Source organism: Cryptococcus depauperatus, chromosome 4 (genome assembly GCF_001720195.1).
Source record: "Cryptococcus depauperatus CBS 7841 chromosome 4, complete sequence".
Classification (NCBI taxonomy): Eukaryota; Fungi; Basidiomycota; class Tremellomycetes; order Tremellales; family Cryptococcaceae; genus Cryptococcus; species Cryptococcus depauperatus.
Genome location: NC_089471.1, coordinates 1,147,495 through 1,168,892, shown reverse-complemented (window position 1 = coordinate 1,168,892; position 21,398 = coordinate 1,147,495). Strand labels below are relative to the sequence as shown.

Sequence of the window (21,398 nt, the reverse complement as noted above, 5' to 3'; positions counted from 1 at the left end):
GTTGAGCATTTTATAAAGCAAGTAATCATTACATAATCATTGATAAACAACTTTTTTGTTTGGTTCATTTATGCCAAGTCGTGTAGAATTATCTGCGTTTCCCATTTAAGCCGAAAGGGTTTTAAATGCAATGAATAGCATGGTAATCATTTTTACTTTACATCTTTTATTCTATTCATCAACTCAAAACCATGCCACGCTCGTTATCACCTCGTCGTTCTCGTTCTGCGTCTCCTCCCCCTCGCAAGGAGAAAAAACCTCGAGAACTCTCATTTTACAAAAAGTCTTCTTCATCCATGGGTTCTCGTGGCCGCAATTCTCAACCTGAAGAACTTTCTGCCAAAGAGCGCGCTGAAGCACGAGAAAGAGGTGAAGTACCAAAGCGTTTTGGAGGGACAAGGGAGCAGGGCGTGCGAAATACGATGGGGAACGTAGCAAGTTCTTCTATGGGAAGCTTTAAACGGACCGGAGATCCGCTGGATAGATATGGTGTTAAGGGAGATAATAGGGATGATTATGGAGAGCAAAAGCGAGAAAAAGATAAGGATGATCATCACGGAAGGGAGAGGGATAGAAATGATTATTCGAGACGAAACAGGGATAGGGATGACTATAAGCGGGATAGAGATAGGAGAGAAAGAGATGATAAGAAAGATCGCGATGACCGTGACGTAAGGCAGCCCCCTCGAGGACCCAAAGCGGAAGTCGATACGAGTGCGCCTCCTCCAAGACCAGCTGCTGTCCCAAGCGCCGCTTCGTTGAGATTGATTGAGGTTATTGCAAACGATCGTTTAGGACGAAAAGGCAAGTCGTGCTTCACGAGTCCTACTTCTTTTACTGATTGAAATACTCAGTCCGCGTCAAATGCCTTCCAACAGATACTGTTGGTGATCTGAAGCGTCTCATTGCAGCACAGATTGGTACATCGGCTCAAAAAATCCAGTTAAAGAAATGGTATACTGCGTTTAAAGACCATGTGACGTTGCAAGATTATGAAATAAATGATGGGATGGTGAGTGTTTCTGTAATAGATGTATAGATTATACTATTGATGCTGATTGTGTTTATCAAGAGTCTGGAGATGTACTAAGTGATACATAATATAATATGGCATGTAATTTCCTTGTATCTGCTGAACAACTTTTGTTTGTAAATTCATAGCTTTCCTCTACCCTCTGTCTCTACTGGCTTACCAAACACCTCCTCATAAACAGAGCCAATCATCTCAACAAGGTCACCAGTCACCATACTCCTTCCTTTCTTGGCGAACCCGTGATTGGATATAGTACGATTGAAGGTGGAAGCGCCATATGCTGCTATAAGGGGAACGTTGTCGGCGATGGATTTGTTTTCAGGAGGAGGGTGGCCGACATGTCTTTTATCACAATCAGCTTTGATTACAACAGTAATCGACGAGGACAAAATCTCACTCATATGTGCCCTTTACCCACTCACTACCCCAAGCCAGTAAGACGCCAGTGCTTCCGCTCAATATGTCGCCTTGCCCACCAACCCTCTTCAATCCTCCCTCCACACTAACTTCTAGTATTTCCTTCTTTTCCTTCTCATTAAGAAGCAGAACAGGAGGAATTGGAATACCATTGGAGATGATATCGGTGGGACCTTTTTGAATGATGGTTGCGTTACCTAATGCAGCTGCAAGTTTGGGGCAGAGACTTTGAGGAGAGGAGCCGGGGTCGATATTCTGGCAAATATGGTGGTATACATGATCAGCCAATGTAGACACCCCAAAGTTACATACCATGGTCTCGCAGAGACGTTTGAATTCCATGACATTGGGGGTAAGAATAATTCTGGGCACACCAGGCCAGTCTTGAACGACTTCTGGCTCGTTCTACAATAGTTTGTATTAGCTATATATTGATCCAAACCAAAGCTCACCTGAACAAGCCACAAACCGTCAGCATCCACTACCACCCCCATTTGTTCTATATCTTTCGCCAGCTCAAACGCAATCCTGGCACAGCTCTGCATATGATCATCTCTACCAAGTCCAGGTCCGATGATAAGGACATGAAGCCGAGACATAATACCCTTGAGAGCCTCTCTAATGTCGTCTTTTGATCGTTTAGGATCCAGAATAGTATGGACAATCAAGTCTGGAGAACTGTTATGTATCATGAGCTTCATTTACTTCCTTGAACCAGCTTGGCGTGCGAATATGTCTCTCACTAAGTCTTGATGACTGCTCCAGCAGAAGGTTCACAAATCACATGAGCCAAATCAGCTCCAAATCTCATAGCTCCCATAGCTGAGAAGTAGGGTGCTCCCGAGTAGCTTTGACAGTTGTCAGTTAAGTCCTCGCCTTCTTCAATTCAAATAATCTCACTCGCCTGAGCCACCCATGACGCCAATCCTACCTGTATAGAACTCGTTAGTACTATCAACATAACAGATGAATCTGCCAGACCTGCTTGACCCTTGTGTAGCTTGGGATGTAGAGGAGGAATCATGCTTCTGACAAGAGACAAAAGATGGAAATGTTGTCTTGAAGCCATTGTAAATTGTCGCTTTTTTGGTTTAAACACAATTACAAAGATAATTCAGCAAATGGTCACAATACTTTGCTAAATGTGGTTGATGGAGATTGATGATGTCATCAGGAAAAGAGACGGACATGGCCGCTTACCTACCTCCACCTTATGTTTCCATGTGTTTGGTTACAAAATGTTGAATTTGTTCCAAAGTTTTAAGAAAGTATCTTCATTCCAAGGTAAGTTGAAAAAATAAATGTCTAATTCTATAGGATGTCCAAGGGTCAGCTATATCTGGTCATCCTCTCTTCAACGCTTTTCGGATGAGTTGCCGTCGAATATTGGCAGATCAAATATGGTCCATGGCCTCATCCACTCTCTGGGAATGCTGGATTTTAGTCAGTATGACGAGGCAAAGCTCGAAAAGGATGGAGAGAATAATATGGAAGAGGAAGAGAGTATGAACACCCAAAAATTTGACCACTATGGACAAAAGCAACCGTCACAAGTCTTGACAGGCCTTGCAAATGGGAGTAACGAAAGAAAAGCCATAGTAAGAAAGCCGGATACAAGCCTGGGGACGAAGGCAAGTTTATTAAGATATCACGACAAGCTATATATTGGTGAGATGATGTTGCTGTGTGGAAGAACATCGATTGAAATTTGCAGAGCAACTCTTGAAAGCCGATGTGAATAACTTCCTGAATGACTCTGATCGCCCACCATCTTCTGCTTCATCGACCTCTTCAACTTCCTCCTCACCGCGCATGATAAAGCGTACAGAATCGTATAATCTATCCTACGATAACCCTCTCTTCCCTTCATTACCATCCTATATCTGCCTTGTAGCTTCTGCAACATCCACAGCTTGCCGTCTACTAGCTCAAGACAAAACTGATTGGGCGCTTTGCTGGGATGGAGGTCGTCATCATGCCAAGAGAAAAGAAGCTGGAGGTTTCTGTTACGTTAATGACCTAGTATTAGGTGCTCTTCTTCTGTGTCGTGAAGGAAGAATATCTGTACCGGTCAAAGAAGGTGAGCGGACCAAGACGAGACCGCCACGGATCCTGTATCTGGACATGGACTTACATTACGGCGATGGAGTCGCTGCAGCCTTCCATTCTCCTACCATCTATCCTTTTCCCATACCAGAAAACAGCCTACTGCCCAAACCACCCAACGTATTGACGTTATCAGTACACCATTCATCTCCCATCTTCTTCCCTCCACCAACACCTTTATCGTTGCTACCGTCTCCTGATACGCAATCTCCTTTTTCACTATCTATACCTCTATCTGCCTACCCAACGCGTTCAACATATCAAGACGTTTTTACCCGTTGTATACAACCTATTCAGAAGGCATGGAATCCTGATTACGTTATTGTCCAACTCGGTACCGATGGCCTGCCAGCCGACAGAGTAGGTCAGTATGGGAACTGGTCAGTGGAAAGACAAGGTGGCATGAAATGGATGATGGGAAAGATACGCCAATGGAATACAAAAATCTGTGTGACGGGCGGTGGAGGATATCAACATAACAATGCTGCAAGGGCCTGGGCAGAAGTCACCGCTCTTATCGTGAATCGTTTCTTACCGCACAATTGGAATTTAGTAGCTAATGAGTTGCACAGATTGGTAGGCCTCTGGAAGAGGATATGGCTGTGCCCCATCACGAGCATTTCGAGCAATATGCGCCGTCTTTCACAATGCAAATACCAGAAGGTGAGAATGTCACCTCAACTTTGCTTCGAGTCCTACTTCTTATAATTTTGATCGTTTTGCAGGTCATATGCGAGACGAGAATACGAAGGAAGGCTTGGATAATGCAGCTAAAGTATATGCAGTTCTGGCAGAGAGGATTAAAGCCATTGTACAAGCACATTCATAGTGTACTTTCAATTTAATGCAAGCTTTTTGATACAGTCAACAAAAATTGTTCCAACATGGTTCAACGATGCTCTCTCGTTGTCTGCATCTATTCATATTTTTTCTGCTGTTCGTCACACCACTCCCAAAGTCTATTCACGTTATCGATATTATTCAAATCTGACCTAGGAACACCAATCGTTTGCCACGGCACAATATACTCCCCATTCAGAAACCAAGCATCCGGAAGGGCCAGAGTAGCGGCATAAAGCTGATTAAGAGCGCCTATGGATGATGAGCGAGTGATCAAGTGTCGAGAGATAGAAAAGTATCTTAAGAGCCAGGCTGCCATTGGAAGGTGACTGGCTAAATTGGTAGCTACCAAACCTACAGCATCACACGTCAGCTGTAACCTCAGTAAACACAAGTAGTCGCTCACCAGGGTGGACAGCAATAGATATTAGCCGTCCTTCTTTTCCATAGGTATCATACAAGTACTTGGCCATGGCAATATTTCCCCATTTACTTTGTCCATATTCTACCCACTTTTCTCTTTCATACTTTCCTCGTTTGGGGTTTTCATCCGCCGCTTGCACGTCAGATGGATCACGGATGACTGAACGCAAGTCAACGCCGCGATAGGGTGCTAAGAAGTGCCCGGCAGATGAACTGAGGATGACCCGAGACGGACAAGTTGGGGGAGAAGCAAGAAGGAGAGGCAACAATTTTTCAATTAGACGATGGTGGCCAAGAACCTGCGATCTTCATGCTCAACACACAAATTCACATATATAGGAGACCAACACCTACATTAGTGCCAAATTGGAGGGTATAACCTTGCTTGGTGTAGAGCCCTTCGTTTGTAGCCATCACGCCAGCATTACAAAACAAGAGATCCAGCTTGCTTTCTCGTCTGAATACTTGTCAATCTTTGCTTCTAGTCGATAGTGTTGCACTTACGAGACAAAATCAACCACACAAGCATCGATGCTTTTGAAGTCTGCCAAGTCCAAGTATACAATTTCCACTCTCCCTCTTCTTTCTCTAGCCTTAAGCTCATGCTTGGGATACTTTGTTCTCCCAACATCCCTCACTCCGCCTCTAACAATGTCGTCCGCAGCCTTTTGGGCACTTTCTTGATTTCGACATGCGATATAAACTGTTGCGCCTGCATTGTACAGGGCTAGGGCTATAGCGTAACCAATGCCGGAATTTCCACCAGTGATAAATGCAACCTACCAGAGCCGCAGTTTTACAATCAGTATAAGATAAAAATATAGGACCTCTTCAAATATGAATATGACCTTACCTTGTTGGTTTGGTCAGGAATCTGCGCCTCATTCCACCTAGTTCGTATCCAAAAGAAGAGAGGAAACCCAGAGTGAAAGACAACAGAAATTTGTTGATGTATCCACAATGTAACAGTCGTCCAAATCCCCATAATAAGCAATGCGTTGAATTATATAAAAATAGCTAATCAGCCCAAATATAATATAGAAACAGATGAAATATAATTTAGAAAAGTAACTAGGAATATTGTAATCAATGTTAATAATTCAACATTTTGCACTTGTCATTGCCATAGTCGTGCCTGAATTCTTCAACTCCAAAAAAAAAGTTCTCATACATTTTCCAAATGAAATCAAAAATCTAAACAAGCACAAACAAAAGCTATAGACACAACAATTTCAAGATACTGTGTCAGCCGACAAGTATTGATACAAAATGGATATCTGCACACAAGTCTCTATCGACTTATCGCCTGGTTTGCATACCCATCAAGATGTCGGCCGCATCAAGAACCTCTCTTGCTTCCCAGCTGCCATCCTTCAATGCTTGTTGATACGTCTGTGGAATGCCATGTCGGATATCTTGAGAGACTTGGATCGGCGGAAGAGCTTCCATTTTCAGGAAAACATTTTCTGCTCCAACCATGTTCTCATCAGTACATGGTCGAGGAGCATTATCAATAGACCAGTCAGAGTCTGAGGTCGATGATGATGATGAAGATGGCGTACAGACTTGATCAAACAAGGCCGTTCGTTCCTTGGGACAAAAGCCGAGGCTATAACCATGAAGAGAATTGTAAACTGTAGTGGGGATATCAAACTTGACTGATCTGGCAAATGGTTTTGAATGTTGGAAAGTTTGGGTATGAGCATATGTAGTTTCAACGTCGAAATCATTTGCCGTGGTTTGGGGCCTAGAGAGTTGTTTGTAATTATACTGGAGTTGAGGCAACGGCGGGGTCATATGTCGGCCTTCAAGTTGCCGGTATTTCACTGAACGGATCGGTTCATAATCTTCGACTTCGTATTTGCGTTTATCTGTCATGGGAGGCGGATGCAAGATCTTTTGAGTTTTCGGCAGACATAGTCTAGTTGGACAATCATCTGCAAGGTTGGCTTTGGGCTCTCGAGGCACCACTTGTTGCTTGGTGGACTTTCTCGATTGGCGAGGACGATTAGATTGATGAGCGGATGCCGCTGCTGCCATTGACGCGCAATTGGTACCAGAGAGTTCACCACTAGTAATTTTAAGGACGATTACTCTCATAGCAGGAGTAGGCGGAACAAGACCTTCTACTGTCAGACAAGTTGAGTCAAAGGTTTCTCCAAAAGTTTGAAGCTTCTTGTCATGCTGACGGCGATTTTGAAACTACACATGATAAGTTTCGCAGCAGTCAGGCATAGCAGTGACATACCCAAATATTCACATGCTTTGTCCTGGTACCCATCCACATGGCTATCCTCTGTCTTTCTGCCTTGTTTGGACTCTGAGAAATGCTCCACTGTACTTCAAGCATTTGCAATTGAGCAGTCGTAAACCTCCTTCTGCCCGACATCTTACTCTTGTGTTTGTCCAACCATGGAGCTTCTAAAAAATCCCACTCGTTTTCACTCTTCTTGTCAATGGCACAAGCTTTACATTGTTCGCTCTGATCGTCATCCCACCATTTTGGCACCCAGTCCGTATAGTGGCCGGCATCGCGCCATGGAGGAATAGCCGGTGGCTGAAGCCCACCAAGGTACCGAAGTACAGTGGGATGGACATCCATTAAGGTAGGAGTGATGTTGTATGATGCAGTGATGATGGAGGTACTCGAATTGGGGCACGACAGGCCAATTTCTTCGCGGTCGCTGAGCGGCGAGGCTGATTTATCATAAGAGACAGAACTGGTGGATTCCACCTTGGATCGAATGCGTGAGGACGCACGTATAGGCTCACTGTAGGACATGAGAGTGGTATGAAGTGGCAGAAGAACGAGTATAAGCGACAAGTACTTTTCTACAAGCAAGAAAAAGAATGAAAAACAAAAAAGACAAGAGGAAATGAAAAGATGAGAAATGAAAAAATGTCATTTCGTATAGTTTTATACAACAGGTGAAGGAGGTCTGTGCACTTTTTCCATGTTTGGAAAAAAAGTCTCGTCAGCCAATCTCACCAATAACATTTAATGCCATTTTATGATAACGTAATATTTTTTTTATCTTTTCTTTTCTTCTTCTTTTCTTCTTCTTTTCTTCTTCTTTTCTTCTTCATGATTCTCCAGCAATTGGCCACATATAAAATACTCCCAGAGATCTAAAAGGTCGCCAAGGCTCTGTCAAAACTTGCATTTCTTGAGGAGTAAGGTATGCTCCGCCTCTACAGACCAGTCAACAAAGTTTATGGGTAATGGGTTTAATGACTTACTTGACTTTTTTCCCATTCAACCTGGCTTTCAGTACTTCCACAGTTAACCCATCTGTAAGCGGCACCGCTCGATGGGGCTCCCAGTCAAGATGTTCGAGAGGGGCGTCCAAGATGGCTGCGGGTGTGAGCGTGGGTAGCGTCTTGGGTGGTACTTCGGCCACTTCATCGGGGGTATTTGAGGGAACGGCCGATGTAGACGGTGTCGAAAGAATGAGCCGGGAGGGAGTTGCTGGAGTATGTAAAACAGCAGTGTAGGATTGTTCAACAGGCTTTTCAAGACTTGCTGGTGTAGGATATTGAGAGCTTGAAAGTGAGGGTCGGAGTGGTGTAGATTTCTTGACCGACGTATCGACCTCTCCTTCTCCTGCTTCATCTACCTTTTCCACCATCACCTCCTTCTTCCCCTTGGATTTGTTCTTGCGAGGAGATGAACTGCTAGATTTCTTTTCCAAAGCACCATGTGCCGCCAGCGCCCATTTCAAGAGTCCTTTTTGTACTCCAAGGTCACCTACGGCGAGTATATCGGGTCGCCTGAGTGAAAAAATCATAAACATATCCACTGTCCATTGGCCTATACCTCGTACAGCAATCAGGGACTTGGCGATTTCTTCGTCTGTGCCATTTGTGAACAAATCTGCAGACAGCAGTCCAGTGGTGAAGTGCTCTGCCAAAGACAAAACTGCAACAATAAGTACAAAAGGCAATGCGGATCGGGGAGCAAAAAGACCTTACCATACTCAGCTTTCCTGCCACTGAGTCCCACAGTCCTCAAGCTAGCAACGTCATGCTTTAAAATCATGTCTGGCGAAGGGAATCCATCCTTTTCATCTGCAAATCCAAACAAGGCTCTAAATCTTGAATTAATTGCTCGCGCCGCCATCCATGATACTTGCTGCCCAATGATTGAAGTTACAAGTGTTCTGAAGGGGTCGATAGACTCCAAGTTTACAAATGGTCGACAGGGAAGATGTTTGAATAACATGGAAAAGCGTGGGTCTAGCGCAGAAAGATGTGCGTATGCCGCAGACAAATCAAAGCTGAGGATGGGAGGGAGTGATGGTATGGAAGTTGGTATAATGGTCTCTTTCAGACTAGCACTTGTTGTTCCGGCAGATATTGGCTCTATCGTTGTCTTCTTTGTTTTTGAATCGAGCTGATCTCTCTTTGCCAGGCGAATCGCCGGCTCGCCAACCTTTGATCGCTTGAGAGCAGCGACGACTGCCCTATTTGTTGCTCCATTTGAAGGGGCCATATCTTTCGACGTTTTTGCAGCTTTGGATCTTGTTCGTGGAGACATTATAATTGTAAGATTCTATAAGAAAAATTATTGAAAGCAACAATACAAAAAGCTGAAGATGAATAGATTAGTAAGCTGTGCCTGAGGAATCTTAACACTCGCCTCCACACAAGATGATCGTTATGTAGGCTTAAGTGCCTCACTGTAATTAAGAGTTTTATTACTTAAGGTTCTCGTAGAAAGGCTTAAGGTCGAATACCGCAAAACTAGCACTGGTGGTGCATATGAAATGAAGTATAAAAGAGAAACTATTCTATCTACAATTATGTATTCTACGTTGATGGACTTATCCGGGTTTTCTCATGTGGCAGCGTGAAGTGCTATGCACTTACACGTTATCAGTTATTAATCAAAATTACTCTTAACTAATTCACTGATAATTGATACATGCAATATACTATAAACAACGTTTATACCAAAGCCATTATCGTATGTCGTCACCATTACTCTATGTACATGCAATCTAAAAATCAGCCACACAGCTCCTCTATCGCCCATGAGAACCGTTAAATAAGTGAGGAAATAAATGTGCAAAGCCATGTCGTGGATGCTGGAATCAAGAACAGAACTCAGTGAAGGATTAAGGTGCACAATCAAGACAGACGTTGTCTGGGAATAGACCACGCAGCTTGATTAATCCGTAGTGGTTCTCTTGTAGGTGTTGATGGTGCAAGTGGTGTTACTTTGGTACTTTTTTCTGGCGATTCAAACATAGCCTTTGCTCTGTTAACCTTGCTGGATTCTTTGAGATACATCAGCCCCTGTGATTATCAAGATCGCTGAGTAACATACCAGTTAAAAGATCAATATCATGCTCGATAGTACGTCTTCTACCTTTCCTTGCGGAAGCATTGCTAAATTGGCTAGGGTGCATAGGAAGAGGCGTAGGCGTGGTGGGAAGTGCAAGGTTGCGCGCTGCAAAAGTGGCTGGCAAGCCTTTCACTGGTTGCGTAATAGCTGGCGAATCTCTTGGTGAATGAGAGATGGAATGGGCTCTTGTATGAGATACTCGGCGAGGCGAGGGAATATATGTATTGCTTTCGGAGTGGCTGGCAAGCAAGTTCATCACCTCTCGCTGCTTCTCCATATCCTATGGATTAGATTCTGGTTAGTCATCTTAATTTCTACCTTAATGGTCAACTCACTTTTGATGACGTTTCAATTCTCATTTTCTGCTGCTCGATAATTCCTTTTTGCATTTCCACAATTTTCTCCAACTTCTCGACCTCATCTGGTTCCTTCATATTCAGCCTACTGGGCGAGATATCTTTCTCATCCAAAGACGCATCAATTACTGCATTTTTCCAAGGAACAGGTGTCGATAGGGTGCGACGTCGAGTCGAAACATAGATTGTAGTTGATAATTGTTCTCTCTGGCAGGTCTCAAGCTCAAAAACGTTTTGGGTAAGCTTAGTAGTTTTTTCTCGATATGTGATAGCTTCAGCCATAGCCTTTTGAGTTTCTGATGAGGCTCTGGCCAATAATTCACGCAGTGAAGCTATTTCGTCCTTCAAGACTATTATTTCCTTATTGTGCTTATCCTGAAGAGTTTTTGCCATCGCAGCAGCATTGGCATCAGCGGCTGACTTTTGGTGAGTGATTTGATCCTTCAATGCTGTATGTTCGGCGGTAAGAGCAACCAGTTCTTCGGTAGCAGATCCATTGGTTGTTTGCTTCGCCTCCAAACTCTCACACCTAGCCTTTTCCTCTTCCAAGGAGAGAATGAGCTGTGTAATCTTACTTTCAGCTTCTTGGCTCTTTACTGACTCCTCGATTAGACTGGCTTGAAGGTGTGATTCTGCAGAACTTGAGCGATTGTATTTTTCAGTTACCTCGGACAGTCTTCTGTCGACTTCTTGGCGTGCAGTAAGTTCTTGGTCTAGAAATTCACGCTGTTCTTTGTTCAAAGAAGTTTGAGTATTCAACTGCTCGTTTGCGTTTGCTAGCTTCTTTTCGGCATTCTCTCTAGCAGCAGTCTGTGCCGCCAGCTTCTCTATCAAGGCACCAACTTCACTTTTTAAACATTTCTCAAGTTCTTCTGCCTTCATCAGGGCGCATTTTTTATTAGAGATTTCGTCATCAAGGTGGCGTTGAAGATCTCCTTTGGCAGTCGAGAGCATGCTTAATCGGCTGTTAAGCTCCTCAGCTTTTTTCTCTGCCACTTCTCTAGCAATACCCTCAGCTTCCAATTGTCTCTTGAGGTCCTCTTCCATCATAGTATGGCGATTGTTTCGCTTAACAAGATCTGTGATTTTGTCCTCAGTCTCTTGAATTAACGCAACCTCATTTTTTATTCTGCCAAGAAGCTTTGCCTCATTTTCGCGGAGGTCATCAAATTCTAGCAATTTATCCTCGGCTTCTCGACGTAAGGACGCTTCAGATTGGTACTTTTTCAACAAATCACTCTCTTCAACTGCTTTCGCAGACTGTAAGTCCTCTAATGCCTTTACCTTCTGCCATAATTGGTTCTTCTCCTTGCTTTCCGAGCATAATCTACTCTGTAAATCTTTCTCTGTTGACATCTCAGCTTGTCTCACGTCCTCTAATTCTCTGAGCTTATCTTCCAGTCCCTTTCGCCTAGTAGTCTCAGTATTCACCGTGAGTTGTTGAGCCTTCTCACTTTCTTCCAAAGCAGATTGCATTTCACTCAAGCGGAGCTCAATTTCCTTGCGTTCGTTGATGACCTCTTTAATTCTTGTTTCCTGAATTTTGAGGTCTGCTTGAACAGACTGAAGCTTCATAGAAAGTTTTTTGGCTGACTCCTTTTCTACTTCAAGTTCTAATTTTGTGTTTTCGAAAGAAATACGCTGGGTGGAGAGCTGGATTCGAAGAGCAGCTAGTTGATGTTCTGATTCTTGATGAGACGCCATTTCTCGTTCCAACTGAGCTGCCGTTGCACCTGCGGTCTCCTTAGCTCTCTTGAGTGCCTCATCATGAGCTTTTTCAACTGTATGCCTTATATCGGCCTCTTGCGACAACTTGTCTCCCATATCTTTATTGTTCTGAGCAACATCTTTCAGAGCTTGAAGAGCATCTGCTAACTGGGCTTTGATTTTGCAATCATTCTCTCTGAACTCCTCAAGTTTTGCCTGCATCTCGCTTCTTTGCTTGACCCAAGCAGTTTTATCATCCTCTCTTTTTTTTCTCGACTTGCCAATTTCTTCTCTCAATTCTGCCAACACTTTGGTCTCGTTTGCCATGGCTTCCTTCTGAAAACTATCAAGCTCCTGCACAGCTTGATCACGCTTTCGTTTTGCCTCAACGTTTGCGGCTTGTAATTCTTTCAAAGCAGCATCGCGAGATGATTGAGCAAGAAGGAGGTCATTTATTTGAGTAGTGAGAGACGATATTGACGCTTTGTATTCGGCTGATTCCGATAAAGCCTTATCAGCAACTTTTTTCGTATCAGAGTGCTGTTGTTCAAGGATTTGAAGCTTATTCTTGAGTTCTTCAACTTCATTTTGAGCAGCTTTCTGCTCAATTTCAGCTTTTTTCCATGCCTCAACTTCTTTCTCAAACTGTTCTAACTGTTTCTCCGCCTCCTTTTTGCCCACAAAAACCTGTTCTAATTGCTTTCTCATATCTTGTAGTCTACTCTCATCCTCAATTGCCATATCCTCACGGCTTCTTTTGAGTTCAAGAATCCTTGTTTCTAGTTCGTCGATTTTGCAAGTTTTATTCTCAACGGTAGCTTCAAGATCAACTCGAGTAGCTTCCAATTGTGTGTTCTGTTTTTTGAGGTGAGACTCTGTGGACTGCAGGGTATCTCGTAGGTCCGACAGGTTCTTGAGGGCTGTTGAAAGCTCCAAAGTAAGAATAGCAATACGTTCGTCGCGCTCAGAAAGCCGAGATGCACGGGCCAAGGCAGTAGCAAGATTCCGGTTAGCAAGAACCAGTTCTTCTTCCTTATGCGCGAGGTTTTTCTTCAGAGAAGCGAGAGCAATATCGTGAGCAAAATTCTGTCATCCAATATAAGTACTTCTTGGTGCCATAATTGTTATTAAGACTTACAGGTAGCTCACCTACAGCGTCCAGCGTTGCTGTGATGCCAAGTATTTCGTTATCTTCCTGCACTCTGATCAAACCGCTCACAGCTCTCCTATCCGTTTTCTTTGGTGTACCCATCCCAAGTCCTATTCGGTCTCCATTAGACACTAAAGCTGAGTAATCGCTAATTCTACGACGCTTTGGCTTGGGAGGAGATATTGGCAGAAGAGAGCCGGAATGATGTCGAGGTAGCTCAGAAGTGAGGATTTCAGAGTTTAGTTTAGCCAGTTGAGTGATAAGCTTGGTTTTTCGAGCTTCCATTGCAGCGACTGATTCAGCAAGCTGCGAGAAACGGAAGTCAACCCCATCATCCTTAACACAGTCAACTTCATAGCTTACATCAACAATTTGATCATTGTCCGAGTCGGCTTTCGTTGATAATTGAAGGTTTTGCAGTCTAGCTTTTAGTTCCTCAATTTCTTGATCTTTGGCTCTGATTAGGGCACGTTCGGAAGATGGAAGCTACGCTTATCAGTTTCCGATTCTAGTAGTTTTATAAAGTCTTACAATGTTCTTTTTAGCATGAGTCTTGACTTGCGAGCATCGTCCGGCAAACTTTAGGGTTTCAAGTGTTTCCCCGCAATGCTCCTCTTCTACTGACAACCTACACATAAACGACCTCTATCAGCCCAACAAGCATGTCTAGCACATGCCACAAGAAATGGCTCACGTGCAGATCACGCAAATATTGGAATCGCCACCAAGGGCATTCTCCAAAAGATGAGTCAATTTCGAGTTACGATAAGGTATATGTCTGTAGGGGTAAGTTGAACTCTTTCCAAATTTGACAGAACTTACGAGGCTTTATTTTTTTCAGTAAGTTTGTTGATGACTTCCCGCAAAGCAAGCAAACTATTTTCTTGTGTTAGGCTCCACTTTATGGTTCATAACAGATTTTGTATACCTTTGGTTGATATGCTTTCCTTCACCTCGTCTTTCGGAGTCAGAGACCGCCTTCTCAGAACCAGCTAAATCGATAAGGTTCTACAAGACTTGAATGTCAATTCTGCGTCAATGTTACGACTATGAGTTCCTTCTCACCAGTCTCGACAACCGAATGTCTTCGTCACTGCCGCTATCTCTTGGCTTAGACTCAATAATAATTGTGAAGACACAGTGTGATCGGGATGATTGCTCGTTCTAATCTCTGTCAACTTTTATCTCATATCACAGTTTTGTCAATTTACCCAGTCGGTGGCGCCAATTCTCCTTTGAGCATTTCCCCTTTCCAACAATCCCATTACATCTTCCGGTGTTGATACTATCTCCTCAATTAATGGATCAACATAGATTTTGCCCTTGGATGTATGAATAACAGGTCTCTCGTCATCTTTGAGAGGGCCTCTTTTGAAATTTAGGAGGTCCCGGAGAGTTTCGTTATATATTTCGATGTACGATACCCGCAAGAGGAACGCTCTGTCCGGGTCCTGTAAAGTGATATATTAGATGATATTTAGTACAGAAGAGATTGACATACCTCGTTTATGGCATCAAATACTCCATCGACTGCACAAGGAATAATACCCAGCTCACTAGGGATACCAGTCTATGAATGAAGAAAGTGAGTAATCACACTCTTGATGAGCAAGTGTTTGGTAACTTATACTTACCATTGTAAATGATTTACCACTTCCAGTCTGTCCGTACGCAAAAACTGTGCTATTGAAACCAATCATTGCCTTTTCAACCATAGGGGCAACTTTTTCAGAGTAAAGTTCAGGTGTGTTAGATGGGTATTGAAGGAGTTTATCTTTCATGCCACTCATCAGTGACAAGCTCTTCTTCTTTTCATCATCTGGACTGTCTATGCGTACCGAAGGTATATGTGTATGTATCCTCTCTTCCGCCTTTTCCACCACGCTGCCTGACCTTTGGATGATTATTTGACAGCGAGAGAGAGGTCGACGTAGTCTCGTATGCCACTGAGGCAAAAGGACTCTTGGTAGGCTTCACCCTGGCCACATATCAGTTTTTACCTTCTATGGTTATTCTATTCGGACGCACCTGACACAAACCACTACTTTATCAGAAGTATTCACAACAGATGCGCGACTCATTGATTTCGGCGCAGTTGTTGTATTTGAAACATTTGAAGCTCTACTTTGCGCGGGCGATGGGGTTTGCAAGAACAATGAGCTGCTAACAGCAGTGCTTGTTTCTGCGATAGTGCTGCCAGATGACTTAAGGCCACCGTTGACATCGGACACATTCTTGACCCTTGCCTTTGTGTTTCCGGCGGTGGCAGCAGCCATTCTCTCGGCAAGAGTTTCCTTTTTCTTTCCCCTATTACCTGACGACAATGCAGTATCCGAGTTAATCACTTTTCTCTTTGACACCTCTGCAACCTTGGACACATCTTCGGCATCACTGCTCTCTGTAGATTCGACGTCGCCTCTGTGTATTCTATTTCTTGATCTGGTTTTTGGCATTTTGTTGGGAGAAATGGATGTTGGAGCCATGATGTTGCTCTCTGGTAGAGCAGGTGGAAGACCTACAGCAAGTGACGGAGCAGATGGTTGGCGGGACAGGTTTGGCTTACGGAGGGATAGAGACATACGTTAATAGGAGAGAAACATTAATTGGATATGATATGAAAAGAAAGAAAGGCAGAAGTACAAATGGAATGAAAAGATTAAACGTGAAATGAAATGTTTTTTTTTTGTTGACACCCACCAAATGCTCAGGGTCATCCAACGCAGAAATCAACTTCAGGCACAATCAGGCGCGTACCAAAAGCGGCGACATCCGCCTTTTCCATCACCATAAGAAGAGATCAATCAAATCCATTTTCTTGTTTTTGACGTATTCAGTAAAAAGAGATAGATAGATCATAGAAGATACTCGCTATGAGAGGAATTATACGTCTCAAGGCTGCAAGATATACTCCTCTGATCAATCACGGACGACCGTCAAAATTATCGCCTCGATTGACCCTTATCACTCATCTCCGTCCATTCATCACCACCCATCGCTTACTTAATGTACCTTCTTGGCCTAATCCTCCTATGCCGCAACCTCCAGTTGGACCATCAAATGATCTTTCCATACCGAAATCCGATACAACCCATCAAGGCTTTTCTAGAGAATGTGGGAGTGAAAAGAAGAACAAGAACTTTTGGACGGACTGGCTGTCAAGTCCATCATTCCAGGCTGCTTTGACAACAGTTGTCGGATTAGGCATGGTTTTTGCAGGAGGTATGGCGTATTTAGAGTGGTATAAGTCCCATGTGCTGCACAGAGTTGGTACTGCCTTGTGGTTTGTGGAACGATTATTGCTCATCTTTGACATCTAGATCATGAGAGCATTTGAGCCTGGCTATGTGAGTATATGTTGTCCTTGACGCGTTTGGCGAGGTGTTGAGTATCAATTTCCTCCTAGGACCCTGCTCTGGAGCTTTCCAAATTGAACGGGCTCAATGCCCAACACATCCAACGAAGAGAACAACCACTTATTGATCGTATAGTCCGTGGTGAAGAAAAAGGAGGTTATTATCTTGTAATTGGCTCCAAGGGTACCGGTAAAGGGACTATGATTCTCGAGTACGCTTTTTATCTAACTGTGACTGAGATCTGATTAGATGCGTAGTGCCATGCGCAAGATCAATGCCGAAGGCATTTCTTTCTGTGAAGGTGTGCCACTACGCCCCGTTCCTATCCTGAATCCACTTTTGCTAAAAAATACGTCTTTTAGCCCATCCCGACCTCGAAGTCTTCCGACTGCGTTTAGGCAAAGCGTTGGATTTTGACTATTTTGAAGATTGGCAAGGTTCACTGTTTTCTCGCGCTGACCCTCGTAATGGTGGGCCTGCCCTGGACATTGAGAGAGCAATGGCCAAGCTAGAAAAGGTTGCCCTGAGGTATACGCAAAAGAATGGGAGACCGCTGGTCATGGCTTTCAATAGTAGCTGTTGTCGTTTCCGAGTTTGAGAGAACTTACTCATAATCGTCAGATATTCATTTGTTTCCCAATACGCCTGAGGGACAAAGCATCCTTCATCAACTTCAGCAACGCGCTGAAGCGTGGGCTGAAGGCGTCAGCCATATCTCTCCATATACCCTATATCCATACTGAGCTGAGTATAGGGGATCCTCACCATGATTTTCTCTAGTGATGATTACTGGTGTCTCGACATGATGAAAAAGAATGCCTCTCGAATGCGAATCCTCTCTGTTTACGATCTTTCTGCTTCCGAATCTCTTCGGGCCCTCAGACATCTTCGGCGACACAGTCTGGTTAATCGATTGGGACCTGATGTCGATCCAGGAACTGTTGAGGTTGAGAGCGATCAAGTATTGAGAAGAGTGTATGAACTTGTAGGCGGAAGAACAAGTTACTTGGCTAGAATCGCCAGGGCTGATGACATGTTGGGTACATTGTGGTATAATTGGAAGACTCAGACGAACAATACTGACGGTGCTCATAGAGGAGGCAGAGCAAATGATTGAGGGTGAAAAGCAGTGGCTGTTGTCAAAGTAAACTACCATCTTGAGCCGCCGTTCGGAATACACTAATCCTAATGTAGGATTGGACTGATTCCTGAGCATGATGACGACGTAATGTAAGCAATTTTTTGATCTTCCATGCTATGGCGCTGAAGCTTGATGCAGGGACGAACAAAAGTAAGCACATACGGACTTTGCAACTGTTAAACTGATTTCCTGTGCTCAATCTGATAGATGGGCAAGGTGAATTTACCCACGGAAGATGCAATGCGATTTTGCTGACTTTATCTAGTTGCTCTTGGCTCATCCTGCGCCACCTTGCCAAAGCGGCCGATCCTCTTCCTCTTTATCCACCCATCCTCACGCTCTCCTCTTCGGAAGAAGAGGATTCAGATGATGCAAATATTGTCAACGAAGGCATACGATCGTCAAGCCCTGTCAATGTGACCCCTCCCAGAGAGCTCTCCGGTGAAGACCTTCATCTCCCCAAGGTTACTTACGAAGAGGCAAGAAGGATCATGACGAGAACAGATTTCTTGGGGGATTTGGATCACTATCATGTGTGTCTCTTCCATAATCCCATGATCACGCGCTGATGTCTACTGTAGATTTTATCTATTGATGTAAGAGCTGCTATAACTCTTTCAAATGAGCGACTAACAGAAATCGACAGCTTCATCATGATGTCCGACCAGACTCTACTCTTCTTCTTCGAGCGGCTCAGCAAGTGATTGCCGAAGAAGGCTTTGACGATGCACTTGACGAGACGCGTGATCGTATTGACCAGATTGAAGGTAAGATGGTAGCAAAACTCAAATTCACCAGACAAGGATACTGATGCGCTGTCTTAGGACTTCATCGACAAAACGAGTTGACAATCAAAGAACCGTTCCGTGTCATGTTTGACCGACGAGATGGAAAAGCTGTCTGGGAGGTCATTGGTCTCGGCGAGAGTTTTGTTGCAGAGTCAAAAATGGACGACGAAGAACGAAAAGTATAACCTCTTGCATCCTATATCTACTATTCAGATTGTCTTGATCTTACAAAACTGCTGTATACGTTTTTCATGCATGGTCGTTTCATAACTATACAGATTTGGTTTGTAATAATGGACTTTAGGGTTTCTTTTTTATTTTGTTTTATTTTTTCTGGTCCGGTTCCTGGCGACCTACACGTCTAAATTACAGACATGACTAAATTCTCATTTTATTTTTCATTTCTTCTTTCATCGCTTCCTCTTCTCTGTCTTCACCATTTTATTTTATTTTACATTTTGCATCTTGAACAAAACCTGTAGACCTCAACATGGCCTTGAATGCGCTTGCGGATACAAGCCCTGCGAAAGCATATACTATCGGGGTCACCGCGTTTGGAAAGCAACAAAACGCGTCCAACAAGGCCATGCCTCCTCTGCACACACCCAACTCTGGCCACATTATTCGTCGCACTATCTCGACCCCTTCTGTCGCCTTTTCCGACCCGCCCAAAGTCTCTTGCCTATCTGACCCATCTTCAAATTCTTACGCGGTAAAAATGACTGACAGTGCGCGTCACAATCCAAGTTTTGTTATTCCACCATCAAGCGTACCACGCGCGAACGTGGGCCGTAAGTTTCCATCATCATTCAGCTCTCCGACGCCACATGGCTCGTATAGCTCTACAACGAGAATGGAAACCATCAAAGGCACAAACTCGATAGAAATGGGCGAGCTTGCTGGAATACAACCACCACCGAATTTTCCTCTTTCAGAGTACCCTGCCGCATATATACGTCAAGATTCTGTACCAATGGAAGACAACGAAGAGCATCCTATGGGACGACAAGCCATTGACGGAAGCTTGAAAAGGTCGCGTCAAAGCGCGCCATCATGTAATCCTTGGGACTATCTTGTTGCAGACGCTGTACCTGAATCACAATTACACTATCTGCAATCCAAAGCCGGATATGGACCGGATGCCAACCATGGTTGTAAAGTGAGGAGAAGGTTTACAAAGAGAGAGCTTGAATCGCTTGAGGTGCTGTGGAGCATTTCGAAGAGCCCGAGCAAGTATGAGAGGCAGAGATTGGGCGCGTGGTTGGGTGTCAAGACCAAGCACATTACAGTTTGGGTAAGTCGTGATCATATTTTACATCATATGTCCGTCTCATTGGTATGGATAGTTTCAAAATCGTCGACAAGAGGAAAAACGTTACACACGCGATGGCCAGAACGAAAACCCACCACCTTCACGTTCTAACCGTGGCACTTTTGACCCTGTCACTGGTAAATGGCGTCCGGTTCCAGCATCTTGTATATCTGGATTACAACCGCCGCCAGAGGACAAGGTTGCTGTGATACGTGCCATCAGTCTTGGGGATGTCACTCGCGATATGTGGTTGGCAAAGCATCCTCCTTTGGATAAAGCTGCGACTGCGATCTCATGGACAAGTTCAATACTTGACAGCACAAAGGGTGGCGGTGTTTTCAACACCGGGAGGACAGTCAAAGATCCCATTGCTCCATTCTCTGTTCGCAGCCCTGCCAAGTCGTTGGACGCTCTGCTTTTGGAGCGCGAAAGCGGATTTGGCTTTAGGGATAAGCAATACCGTCAGACTCCAGGAGATGTAATCCTCAAGGGCGAAGGTCAGGAAAGAATTCGGGAGATGTTGGCTATGATGCCTAGCGATCCGCCAAGTATGGGACCAGAAGAAATAGAAGGGGAGGAAAGTGAGGGGGGCGATGGGGGAATAGACGAAGACGCTGTGAAGAAGAAGCAAGCCAGACAATTGATTTCACGACCGCGATCGGTTTTAGGCAGGGCAACCTCTCATGACGTCCTTGCTTCAAGCTCGCGTGCCAAATTGCTAACAAAGTCACCCACTACTAGCTTGGCTAGATCAGTTCTCGGTCCTATTAACTCCAGCCTCCAAAACATCTCCTCAGCTCTTCCCCATCTCAACTCCAACCTTCGCAAACATACTCTAGATTCCGTCGCTCAGAGTAGACCTACCAAACGACGCCGGCCACGTGCTAGTGATACACATTCCACTTTAGGTGACCAGGTTCATTCGAGGAACAAAGGTTTTGCGCGTTCAATCAGCACTTCTGCCATCAAATCTTCACACTCACTCACTTTTGAAAACAATGACCATGCTAGTCAGCCTTCTCAGCTGAAAACACCAAAACTCGGCTCCAAACGGTCTCAATCAATTTCTTCTGGCAGCTCACAAGTTATCACACCTGAGGACTCTAAAGGCAATCGCCACAAAGTCCGATCTGTCCCCGCGAGACAAAAAGGGTCCCATGAAAAAGACGAAGAGGTGCTAGGTGCGGCAGAGATGCTTTTGCAAATGCTTGGTGGTCCAAGTGCTTGATTTTGTGAACCATGTCTTGTATGGATAATTTAACGAATTGCTGTAAGCGTGTTGGGTATTCGAGAAATAATAATGACAAAGAGTTTCATTTTCTTGGGGTTTTTTTTTTGAAATGATTTCATATAGATATATAACCCTGTCAACATGTCCATATACCAAAAGTGTCCGTAGAAATATGTCTGCTCATGATAGCCAAG

The 21,398-nt window shown here is 44.1% G+C and overlaps 9 protein-coding genes across 9 annotated transcripts; 4 read left to right on the top strand and 5 right to left on the bottom strand.

Annotated features, from left to right (window-relative positions):
* Nucleotides 1-191: 191 nt before the first annotated feature.
* Nucleotides 192-1,090, top strand: L203_103768 (ubiquitin-like protein 5; the record flags this gene model as incomplete). The annotated part of the gene is made up of 3 exons (XM_066213160.1): nt 192-804; nt 855-1,012; nt 1,073-1,090. The coding sequence occupies 3 exons, from the start codon at nt 192-194 to the stop codon at nt 1,088-1,090; spliced, it is 789 nt and encodes a 262-aa protein (XP_066069257.1).
* Nucleotides 1,091-1,155: 65 nt separating this feature from the next.
* L203_103767 (ATP-dependent (S)-NAD(P)H-hydrate dehydratase) lies at nt 1,156-2,474 on the bottom strand (the record flags this gene model as incomplete). The annotated part of the gene is made up of 7 exons (XM_066213159.1): nt 1,156-1,375; nt 1,431-1,705; nt 1,763-1,855; nt 1,903-2,128; nt 2,194-2,298; nt 2,351-2,381; nt 2,432-2,474. The coding sequence occupies 7 exons, from the start codon at nt 2,472-2,474 to the stop codon at nt 1,156-1,158; spliced, it is 993 nt and encodes a 330-aa protein (XP_066069256.1).
* A 376-nt stretch (nt 2,475-2,850) lies between these two features.
* Nucleotides 2,851-4,385, top strand: L203_103766 (uncharacterized protein; the record flags this gene model as incomplete). The annotated part of the gene is made up of 4 exons (XM_066213158.1): nt 2,851-3,118; nt 3,165-4,075; nt 4,129-4,219; nt 4,282-4,385. The coding sequence occupies 4 exons, from the start codon at nt 2,851-2,853 to the stop codon at nt 4,383-4,385; spliced, it is 1,374 nt and encodes a 457-aa protein (XP_066069255.1).
* Nucleotides 4,386-4,472: 87 nt separating this feature from the next.
* L203_103765 (uncharacterized protein) lies at nt 4,473-5,804 on the bottom strand (the record flags this gene model as incomplete). Its single annotated transcript, XM_066213157.1, has 5 exons — nt 4,473-4,750; nt 4,803-5,118; nt 5,174-5,276; nt 5,324-5,598; nt 5,673-5,804. 5 exons carry the CDS (start codon nt 5,802-5,804, stop codon nt 4,473-4,475), a joined length of 1,104 nt encoding a protein of 367 aa, XP_066069254.1.
* Nucleotides 5,805-6,118: 314 nt separating this feature from the next.
* Nucleotides 6,119-7,601, bottom strand: L203_103764 (uncharacterized protein; the record flags this gene model as incomplete). Its single annotated transcript, XM_066213156.1, has 3 exons — nt 6,119-7,021; nt 7,068-7,516; nt 7,580-7,601. The coding sequence occupies 3 exons, from the start codon at nt 7,599-7,601 to the stop codon at nt 6,119-6,121; spliced, it is 1,374 nt and encodes a 457-aa protein (XP_066069253.1).
* Nucleotides 7,602-7,902: 301 nt separating this feature from the next.
* L203_103763 (uncharacterized protein) lies at nt 7,903-9,356 on the bottom strand (the record flags this gene model as incomplete). Its single annotated transcript, XM_066213155.1, has 3 exons — nt 7,903-8,011; nt 8,060-8,738; nt 8,792-9,356. The coding sequence occupies 3 exons, from the start codon at nt 9,354-9,356 to the stop codon at nt 7,903-7,905; spliced, it is 1,353 nt and encodes a 450-aa protein (XP_066069252.1).
* Nucleotides 9,357-9,949: 593 nt separating this feature from the next.
* L203_103762 (uncharacterized protein) lies at nt 9,950-15,958 on the bottom strand (the record flags this gene model as incomplete). The annotated part of the gene is made up of 15 exons (XM_066213154.1): nt 9,950-10,098; nt 10,149-10,446; nt 10,502-13,315; nt 13,368-13,685; nt 13,743-13,865; nt 13,911-14,007; nt 14,074-14,157; nt 14,202-14,255; nt 14,308-14,387; nt 14,445-14,543; nt 14,591-14,830; nt 14,881-14,949; nt 15,014-15,153; nt 15,218-15,357; nt 15,408-15,958. The coding sequence occupies 15 exons, from the start codon at nt 15,956-15,958 to the stop codon at nt 9,950-9,952; spliced, it is 5,256 nt and encodes a 1,751-aa protein (XP_066069251.1).
* A 291-nt stretch (nt 15,959-16,249) lies between these two features.
* L203_103761 (uncharacterized protein) lies at nt 16,250-18,846 on the top strand (the record flags this gene model as incomplete). Its single annotated transcript, XM_066213153.1, has 15 exons — nt 16,250-16,642; nt 16,697-16,723; nt 16,783-16,943; nt 16,990-17,033; nt 17,095-17,304; nt 17,354-17,436; nt 17,487-17,772; nt 17,828-17,876; nt 17,927-17,962; nt 18,012-18,023; nt 18,081-18,089; nt 18,139-18,406; nt 18,455-18,469; nt 18,520-18,640; nt 18,698-18,846. The coding sequence occupies 15 exons, from the start codon at nt 16,250-16,252 to the stop codon at nt 18,844-18,846; spliced, it is 1,863 nt and encodes a 620-aa protein (XP_066069250.1).
* Nucleotides 18,847-19,151: 305 nt separating this feature from the next.
* L203_103760 (uncharacterized protein) lies at nt 19,152-21,201 on the top strand (the record flags this gene model as incomplete). Its single annotated transcript, XM_066213152.1, has 2 exons — nt 19,152-19,955; nt 20,008-21,201. 2 exons carry the CDS (start codon nt 19,152-19,154, stop codon nt 21,199-21,201), a joined length of 1,998 nt encoding a protein of 665 aa, XP_066069249.1.
* Nucleotides 21,202-21,398: the final 197 nt, after the last annotated feature.